The sequence below is a fragment of the Palaemon carinicauda genome, chromosome 30 (assembly GCF_036898095.1).
Source record: "Palaemon carinicauda isolate YSFRI2023 chromosome 30, ASM3689809v2, whole genome shotgun sequence".
Taxonomy (NCBI): domain Eukaryota; kingdom Metazoa; phylum Arthropoda; class Malacostraca; order Decapoda; family Palaemonidae; genus Palaemon; species Palaemon carinicauda.
Window position 1 is genome coordinate 65,988,742 of NC_090754.1, and position 10,289 is coordinate 65,999,030.

Below are 10,289 nucleotides of genomic sequence, written 5' to 3' on the forward strand. Positions count from 1 at the left end.
TTTATCAATTCATTAGGAGATAGATATCTCCTAGAATAATTATATACTCGATACTCGTGTCCTGTGGAGATTTAGGGTAATCCCTCCTTCCCTCTGAGTACCGCCATAGGCAACAACCCTATCTTGGTCTTGCCATAGAGTAGACACTCCGGCTTGACTAGGCTAGTGTTTTCTGTCTGTTACCCTTGCCGGCGGATAACCCGGCTTTGTTTTTCGACAGAACCTCAGAGTATTCAGTCTTTTTGCTGGCGGCCGAGCAGCAGGGTGAGTAGTCACTCCCCTGCCGGCTTACAGCTGCTGGCATGGGAGGCTATGCCTCCCTAGGCCGCACTTGAAGTGGTTGTATGATGCCGCCACCTTCTCCCCTCTGGTCTAGAAGATTAGTCCTGTTTCGGCAGACCCTAGGCTGAAGAATAGATATTCTTCTGCCGCCTAGGATGGCGCCGATACTGAAATGAAGTTTCTCCCCTGTTTGGAAGTGGTGGCAAGCCTGCCGCCTCCTCCTAACACTATTTCGGCAGACCCTAGGCTAAAGAATAGATAGATATTCTTCTACCGCCTAGGATGGCACCGATACTGAAACAGAGTTTCTCCCTTGTGTGGTAGTGGCGGCACCCTTGCCGGCTACTTCCACACTTAATACAGGACCCTTTCCATGCCCCTCTCTGTCCTTTTCTAGTCCAAACCACATGTCATATTTATATAGTATGATAATAATTTCTAAGGACTGTATAATGAATTCTTCAACATGTACACAGCAATGGAAATTAAGATGCTGATAAAAAAGCTGCAAATACTATTGTAAGATTAAATATACTGTACCCAATTTATTGGTCACTAGAATATTGTACATAAAACCTAAATATTTTGGAATATTAAATCTGACAAAAATAATCAAAATTACAGTAGATTTAATCAATCATTGGATTATTCCAAATAAAAAGCCTTATTGAAGTAATATTCTTTCTTTAGATTGGTTATACTTAATTGACACATAGGTTAAATGAAAATCTCACATGACCTAATTTCAGAATGCAAAATAAACTTATAATAAAAAATGGTATGGCGACTGTCCCATTTTCAACATACATACAAATAAGACTAATCTAATGGGAAGGAATCTTTGAAAGACATTTTATCAATATCTGTAACACTAATCAAGATGGAACTAATTACAAAAAAAAAAATCTGATTAAATTATTTCTTTTAATCGTAATGATATCTCACATGTACTTATGAAAATCAAAGTTCCTTATTGAGTCAAGATACTGTATATCCTTTGTCAGGTTGTCGAAATCTGATCCAATTGTGCAGTGTTATACAGAAGAGACTGGAGAACTCATGATTACAGGAACTGGAGAACTGCACATTGATAGCTGTCTGAAGGTAATTTATGGTTTCAGGGTTCTTACTCCATACTGTAATACTTATAAAACAATGATACTAACACCCATTCTTGAGACTAAAATAGTGTGCTGTTGGAAAATAATAAATCAAACCATAAAGAAGGTCTATCAGAATTTGCTCATCTTTCAACTTTGTGTTTAGTCTTGCCAATATTTTTTGTCAACTTTTATTCTCCTTTGACCCTTTTTTGGAACTAATATTCAAGATCTACTATTGTGTTTAAAACCAAATACATTGATATTTTTTGTTCTTTGTTAGAAAACATTACTGAATTCTGGTAAGCTACAAAATTTATTAATCTACTATATAAACTATAATACTAATACAATAACTGATGAGAATAACCATAAAATATTTAACAAAAAGAATGATTTATGCATCTTAATAAAAGAGATATTAAATCAATATAATGTTTCTAAATATCTCTCAACAGGATCTGGAAGTGGATCTTGCTGGCATTCCTTTCCATAAATCCAACCCATTTGTGCCCTACAGAGAAACTGTGGTCCAGGAATCTTCAATGATTTGTATGTCCAAAACACCTAACAAGTCTAACAAAATTTACATGACAGCATGTCCACTGCCTGAGGGACTTCTAGACGACATCGAGTGTGGCATAGTTGGTTCCCTTGCCGATCTTAAGATCAGAGCATCGACTTTGACCAGCACCTATGATTTTGAAGCTTCTAAAGTCAATAAGATATGGACGTTTGGACCAGAATGGACTGGAGCAAACCTTTTGATTGATGTTACAAAGGGAGTGCAAGATCTGCATTTAGTCAAAGCTTCATGTATACAGGGCTTCCAATGGGCTACTGAAGAGGGTATTCTGTGTGAGGAAAGGATGCATGGAATACAATTTAACCTTCATGACATAGTGCTTCACTCCAACCTAAGGCGCAGAGGCCCTGGCCAGATAATTGCAGGTACTCGACGGACCATGTTTGCCAGCATTTTAAGTGCTGAGCCCCGCCTAAAGGAGCCAGTATATCTCTGTGAAGTCCAATGCCCAGAGGCAGCTATTGGTAGTATTTACACTGTGCTTGAAAGGCGACGAAGTGTTATCATTGAGGAAATTCTAGCTACTGGTAGAAAAATGCATGTCATCAAGGCATATTTGCCCGTTACTGAATCTTTCGGAATCAGCAATGATTTCCAAGGACTTGCTAGGGGTGAAGCTTTCCTCCAGTGCAATTTTGATCACTGGCAAGAATTACTAGGCAATCCTTTGCAGCCTGGATCCCAAGGAGCTAATCATCCTTTCAATATTGTTATAGAAACAAGAAAAAGAAAAGGAATGAAACCAGAAATACCCAATCTAAGTAATTACTTATGCAGTAGTTAAAGACTATGTAAATCTCTCACTTAGTTTACATTTTGCATGTAATATCTTGGTTGAACAGTGAAATATTGTCTTTGTACAAAAGATTAGAAAAGAATTAGTTGAAGTATCAGAGATGTTGTCTAAGTGATGATCTCATTTTTCTTTTGTTACTTTTCCCTATCAATTGTGGTTTTAAATACTAAAAAAAAATGTTTATAACAAAGGAAATTAACAACATTTCAAAGTATGAACTAAGCAGTAAAATGGCAAATTTGAAAGTAACTTGTATTTTTCCTAATGATACAAAGCTGTAACTATTTATTAGGGATTATCTTTCGCCAAAGCTGGAAGACTAGCCATTTAGAATTTTAAGCGAGGTAGCAATTACCCACACCGCTAGTTAGCGGGGTTAGTGAGGGGTAGCTGGGGTTGATGGATACCCCTCTCACTCACACCCCAGTGAATCCGAGTCACTTTTTGATTGCAGGCAGGTCTTATGGGGGACAAGTGATGATGGGACAATTTATATAAATAGCTTTCATTAGGAAAAATACAAATTACTTTAAAATTTGTTATTTGTTCCGACACACTACAAACCTTACGCTATTTATTAGGGATGACTCAATCATCAGGATGGTGGAAGTCCAACCACTGGCTTGACCATTGATTCAGGGTTTTCACATACAGGCTTGGCATGTAACTGAGAAAAAATCTAGCATCTATCTTAAAACTTCACACAATGCAAGGAAGCGGCCTGAGCAACCTGTGTGCTTGTGAAAAATGTTATTTTCATTAGTAAAATAAATTTTTTAATATACTTACCCGATGATCATGTAGCTGTCAACTCTGTTGCCCGACAGAAATCTACGGTCGGGATACGCCAGCGATCGCTATACAGGTGGGGGTGTACACAACAGCGCCATCTGTGAGCAGGTACTCAAGTACTTCTTGTCAACAAGAACTCAATTTTCTCCTCGGTCCACTGGTTCTCTATGGGGAGGAAGGGCGGGTCCTTAAATTCATGATCATCGGGTAAGTATATTCAAAAATTTATTTTACTAATGAAAATAACATTTTTCAATATTAATCTGATTCACACCCAGGGTGGTGGGTGGAGACCAGCATACATGTTAACAAAGAAGCTAAGTATCCCGTATCTTATTTTAGCCGTTATTCAAAATAACAAACATAAAATAAATAAGTACCTGGTAAGGAAGTCGACTTGAACCATTACTCTGCCTTTTTAAGTACGTCTTCCTTACTGAGCCTAGCGATCCTCTTAGGATGCTGAGCGACTCCTAGGTGCTGAAGTATTAAGGGCTGCAACCCATACTAAAGGACCTCATCACAACCTCTAATCTAGGCGCTTCTCAAGAAAGAATTTGACCACCCGCCAAATCAACCAGGATGCGGAAGGCTTCTTAGCCTTCCGGACAACCCAGAAATATTTCAAGAGAAAGATTAAAAAGGTTCTGGAATTAGGGAATTGTAGTGGTGGAGCCCCCACCACTACTGCACTCGTTGCTACGAATGGTCCCAGAGTGTAGCAGTTCTCGTAAAGAGACTGGACATTCTTAAGATAAAAGACGCGAACACTGATTAGCTTTTCCAAAAGGTTGCGTCGAAAATATTTTGCAGAGATCTATTTTATTAAAAGGTCACGGAAGTTGTGATAGCTCTAACTTCGTGTGTCCTTACCTTCAGCCAAGCTTGGTCTTCCTCATTCAGAAGGGAATGAGCTTCTCGTATTAACAGTCTGAAAAAAATAGGATAAAGAATTCTCTGACATAGGCAAAGATGAATTCTTAACTGAACACCATAAAGCTTCAGACGGGCCTCATAAAGGTTTTTAAAAAAGAACTTAAGAGCTCTACAGGACATAATACTCTTTCTAGTTCCTTTCCAACCATATCGATAAGTTTGGAATAACGAACGAAATTGGTCAAGGCCGAGAAGGCAGCTCGTGTTTGGCTAGAAAACCAAGATGTAGAACATGTAGCCGTTTCGGATGAAAATCCGATGTTCTTGCTGAAGGCATGAATCTCACTGACTCTTTTAGCTGGTAAAGCATATCAGGAAAAGAGTCTTAAAGGTGAGATCTTTCAGGGAGGCTGATTGAAGTGGTTCGAACCTGTCTAACATAAGGAATCTTAGAACCACGTCTAAATTCCAACCAGGTGTAACCAAACGACGCTCCTTCGTGGTCTCAAAAGACTTAAGGAGGTCCTGTAGATCTTTATTGTTAAAAAGATCTAAGCCTCTGTGACGGAAGACTGATGCCAACAAGCTTCTGTAACCCTTGAAAGTGGGAGCTGAAAGAGATCGCTCTTTTCTCAGATATAAGAGGAAGTCAGCTATTTGAGTTACAGAGGTACTGGTCGAGGATACGGATACTGACTTGCACCAGTTTAGGAAGATTCCCCACTTCGATTGGTAGACTCTAAGGGTGGATGTTCTCCTTGCTCTAACAATCGCTCTGGTTGCCTCCTTCGAAAAAAACTCTAGTTCTCGAGAGGCTTTCGATACTCTGAAGGCAGTGAGACGAAGAGCGTGGAGGCCTTGGAGTACCTTCTTACGCGTGGCAGACGTAGCAGGTCCACCCTTAGGGGAAGAGTTCTGGGAACGTCTACTAGCCATCGAAGTACCTCGGTAAGTTATTCTCTCGCGGGCCAGAGGGAAGCAACTAGTGTCAACTTTGTCCCAACGTGAGAGGCGAACTTCTGCAGTACCTTGTTGACAAACTAGAACGGAGGGAATGCATATAGATCTAGATGAGACTAATCTAGTAGAAAGGCATCTAAAAGAACCACTGCTGGGTCTGTTGAGAGCCTCTTGGACATCGAGGTTGCGAAGAGATCCATGGTTGGATGGCCCCAAATGACCCAAAGTCTCTTGCATACATCTCTGTGGAGGGTCCAATATGTTGGAATTATTGTCCCTTCCTACTGAGACAAACTGCTAAGACATTCAAGTTGCCTTGGAAGAAATTTGTTACTAGTGAAAAGTCAAGACCTGTTGAACAGGAGAGGAGGTCACTAGCGAACTCGCACCATGTCAGAGAGTAGGTCCCTCCTTGCTAGGAGATGAACATCAAAGCAGGGAGTTGTCCGTGTTGACCTCCATTATTTTGTCTTGAAGGAGAGACCTGAAGCTTTTCCAGGTCAGACTTACTGCCAGAAGCTTCTTGCAGTTAAAATGCATTGTCCTTTGACGCGAGTTCCATAATCCCGAGCATTCCCTACCGCCTAAGGTCGCACCCCAGCCTACGTCCGATGCGTCTGAGAAGAGAACGTGGTTGGGAGTCTGAACAGTCAGGGGAAGACCCTATAAAAGGTTGATAAAGTCCTTTCCTCAGGTTAGACCAGACTTATCTTCCGGAAACCGGGATCGAGACCGCTTCTAGCGTCTTGTCCTTTTCCAGTGAAGAGCTAGATGAAACCGAAGAGGACGGAGGTGTAGTCTTCCAAGTGACACCAAATGCACCACGGATGACAGTGTCCTAACCAGACTCATCCACAGCCTGACAGGGCCGTATTCCTTCTTCAGCATCTTCTGGATGGATAGCAGGGCTGGGGATTGATCTTCTCGTTCAGCCATGTCCTCATCAGAGGGTTCCTCATCCGAAACTGATGAGGAAACGGCAACGGAGTGGGCAACGTCTGACTCGCTGAATCCGGTCGCACTGGTGGATGCGTGACGGAGCCGGACACAAGATCATGGTACTGCTGCACAGTCTGTGAACTGTCAACCATGGGGAAGCGAGGAAGTACAGCGACAACCCGAAACTGTCTAGACTGTCTGGGTAGTACAGACAACTCCTTATCGGGTTGCTGAGGTTGCCGCACTGCGTCACAACAAGTCACCTCTGCTGGTTGTTGAACGTCTTCCCAGTGACACACTGACTCCGTAAAAAAATCCTCTATCAAGGACTAAGCTTGGACTGCATGTCTTGCAACAAAGCCCAAGGACTATGGGAGCAGGTGTGGCAACAGACGGGGTTAGCGACTGAAGCGGAACCATTTACCCTCCCTGGAAGCATGTTATGCTTAAATAAAAGTCCATAGGAGGCTAAGCAGCTTAAGGCTCCTCTCCAAATGACAGAGTCCTCAAGGGAATATCAGAAGGAGGGAGAACAGCACTTTCTCATCTACAGGAACCATATCCGAGAAAAGCTAGGTTCTCTCAGTGAGGGTTTCACTGGTGCAAAAGCAGCAGACCAGAAGGCAACGTTATGAAACTGCTTGACAGTCTGTGAACTGTCAAAAACTGAACTGTCAACCACAACAGGAGCGTGAGGACATACAGCACTGGCGTCATGTAACTGTATGACAGTTTGTGAGTTGGCAACAACCAAAGTTGTGTGGGGAAGCCTCAACTCCTGACTGACTAGTTTGCTGCTGGCGAGTGGCGGTAACCACAGTGTGTTGCGGAGGCTGACACACCGTGTCAAAACACGGCAGCTTGTGGTAGCTCACGCACGGCAACGGAGTGCTCTGTGTGTGGGAGTCATCATATATCTGGCAGGGTTGACTTGTGCATGGGTGGAGGAGCTCTCACAACAAGAGTGTGAGAGCAGGAAGCCATGCCGGGCGCACAACCGTGGGAGGTGTAGGCCCACGGGTGCATCGTCAACCTTCTCCGCAGTCGGAGTGTGGGAGCTGGCAACAACAAAAGCAGAGTGCTGGAGCGTGGGAGGGGCTGCGGTGGGTTGAGGAGCATGCGGTATGGTATGCGGAGCATGCTGTAAGGTATGCGGCTCATGCTGCATGGTATGCGGAGCATGCTGTAAGGTATGCAGAGCATGCTGCATGGTATGCGGAGCATGCTGTAAGGTATGCAGAGCATGCTGCATGGGCTGCGGAGAATGCCGCATAGTGCTGGAACCCGGCAGCTCTACAGAACCTTCCCACTGCTGATGCGGTAGCTCACGCATGTTAGCAGATGGTGCAGCAAGAACATGCGTCTGGCAGGGTGGACTGCGCATCGGTGGTGGAGCTCTCACAGGTGGAGGGTGGGAGCAGGCAGCCGCAGTATCTGCTGAGCGCACAACCTCGGCGGGTTGTAGGTTAACAGGTGCATTGTCAACCTTCCAGCATGATACTCCTGCATGAAGGAGCAAGCTGAGACTGTATAGTCTGCAGCATGGACCACTAGGGTCTATGAAAGACAACAACAAACGGAGCTACTGTCCGTTGTGACTGAGGGTCTAAAACAGCTGGTGCGGCAACAGACAGAGTTACTGCCTGTTGCAGTACCACCTTGCCTCTCTTGGGAGGTGTGCAGTTGTCGTACTGCAGCAAGTCCGAACTGACCCAGTGGCTACACCTAGGCCGTTGGACTTGCGCGGAAGGGACCGACTTGCACTTAAAAGCTGCAAGATTTGGTCCATGGTTTCTGCGAGAAACCTCTTCCGCAGACGAGGAATAAATGGGCTCTCTCGTCTTTGTGTGGGTGGGGTGATCACGTCGGCAACGTGTGTAGATACACCCGAAACCACGGAGGGAAACGTCTGTTCGTTGATCAAGGCCTGTGGAACCCATAAGTCCTTCGACATTACTTCTCCCCTGGGCTTGGGAGCTTGTAAGAGGTATCGGACTAGGTGAACAACTGGCACGAACAGACGAACCCTCGAACGCAACACTGTAACACTTTGCGCATATCACTTTATCACTTTTGATTTTCTGTTTGCACTTATTTCACTGAACTCGAAACTTTAAGTGGTTTGTATCTGAAACACGCAATCCTATTCTTCATTAAAAGGTAGTAATTGCGAAAACAGTATTACAATGTAACAGAAAAACATAATGAAAGATAAAGAATTCAGTGGCTGGAAAAGAGACTAAACACTAGATCAAATAAACTACGTTTAAAATCTCTCACCGCATAAAGCCTGGGAACAAGAATAAAACTCTAGAAACGTTTTACCTTCTTCCCCTATAGCGACTAGGGAGAAGAGCAAAAAACGAGAACAACGTTACCCGCTTGAACGAAACGTTTATCCTCCTCTCTCTCCCTCCGTCTCTATCTCTCTCTCTCTCTCTCTTGACTTAGAACCTGAGAGATGAGCCCAATTATATATATCGTTAAAACATATTATTTGTTAAAGGAAAAAAACTGAAAGGTTTCCCAAATAAAAAGTTCCTTTATTAGAATTAAAACCATTTAAGCTAAGAAAGAATGAACGAAACGCTAGAATCGGTTTACTCTTACTGCAACGTGAAACCGTGAAAAACTCTCTCTCTATCGTAACGATAGAGCGCAAGTTGAACGTTCTGAACGTCAACAACTGCGGAGACTAAACAAAACGTTAGTTCAACTTTGAAAACAGTACGAGACTATCAAAGAAATTCTTTCAAAAACATTAAAATTAAAATAGCATAAATTCTTAACAGGAAAAACGATATGACGGGCTCAATGTTAATTAACTTCGGTTCCAAGTAAGGACCGCCTACTATTAGGAAAGGTCGCATATAAACAAACATAAAAATTAATTTTTATAAGTTTATAATAAAAGGAAGTTAATCGAAGAGGCCTATAAATGGCGGAGAGATATAAAATAAATCTATAACTTTGTTAAGCAAAATTACCAAAATCCTAAACACACTTCCGTCTAAGGGAAGGGTGGGTATAAAAAGTGAAAGAGAGTCTATACTCTCTTCGACACCAACACTTCCGTCTAAGGGAAGGGTCGGCCATTTAAAAGTGAAAGAGAGTCCATACTCTCTTCGTCACCATAATTAAATCAAATTAATTCCAAAAGCTTGCTAAGCTAATGATAAAGCTTCCTGAATAGCGAAGGCTAAACTCTAGAGCAAATACATCACCAAATCGTGAACAATAACTCCAGAATCAACAGCGTATCCAAGTAGGTCTAGCCGGTGGCACGACAGAGGAAAAATTGAGTTCTTGTTGACAAGAAGTACTTGAGTACCTGCTCACAGATGGCGCTGTTGTGTACACCCCCACCTGTATAGCGATCGCTGGCGTATCCCGACCGTAGATTTCTGTCGGGCAACAGAGTTGACAGCTACATGATCATCGGGTAAGATTAATATTGAAAAACTACCAATTTGGCTGTCTAGGTAAAAATATTCAGAGCTAAATAGGAATGCTGATATCAAACATAGACATTTCCAATACCCACCTCAAGGGGAGTACTATATCGGGGAAATGGACAAGTATGGAAACTATTCTAGCTGAGGGATATTGGAAGCCCTTGAAATCAAACTTGTCAGAGAAAACAGATAAATTAAGAACCCTCTGTTCCAATACAGATTCAAAGCATCTCTTGCCACTGCCTGAAAAAACACATTTGGAACTACATATAGTGGAAGCTTGAGATTATCTTTTGGTGGAAACAGGTCTATTAGAAAATCCAGAACTAACTCCAGGCTCTGACATACGGTCCATTCCATATGCAGGACTGACTGGACAGGACGTCTGCTACTACACTGAGAGATACGAACAGATGGAAAGAGGAAAGGAACAAGTTTCTCTCATCTCCTGAAGAAACTTCACAATAGGAAGTCAATGCATTGAAAGTTCTCAAGCAAGATCC

At 42.7% G+C, this 10,289-nt stretch overlaps 1 protein-coding gene across 2 annotated transcripts in view; it reads left to right on the plus strand.

The window, feature by feature from the left end:
• LOC137623230 (translation elongation factor 2-like) overlaps positions 1-3,495 on the plus strand; it is a 42,688-nt gene extending 39,193 nt beyond the window's left edge. For both annotated transcript variants that reach the window (XM_068353962.1, XM_068353963.1), the window contains 2 exons: positions 1,287-1,386; positions 1,841-3,495. In XM_068353962.1, coding sequence (XP_068210063.1) covers positions 1,287-1,386; positions 1,841-2,752 — 1,012 coding nt within the window. In that variant the 3' untranslated portion in view covers positions 2,753-3,495. The remainder of the gene's footprint in view (positions 1-1,286; positions 1,387-1,840) is intronic.
• Positions 3,496-10,289: the final 6,794 nt, after the last annotated feature.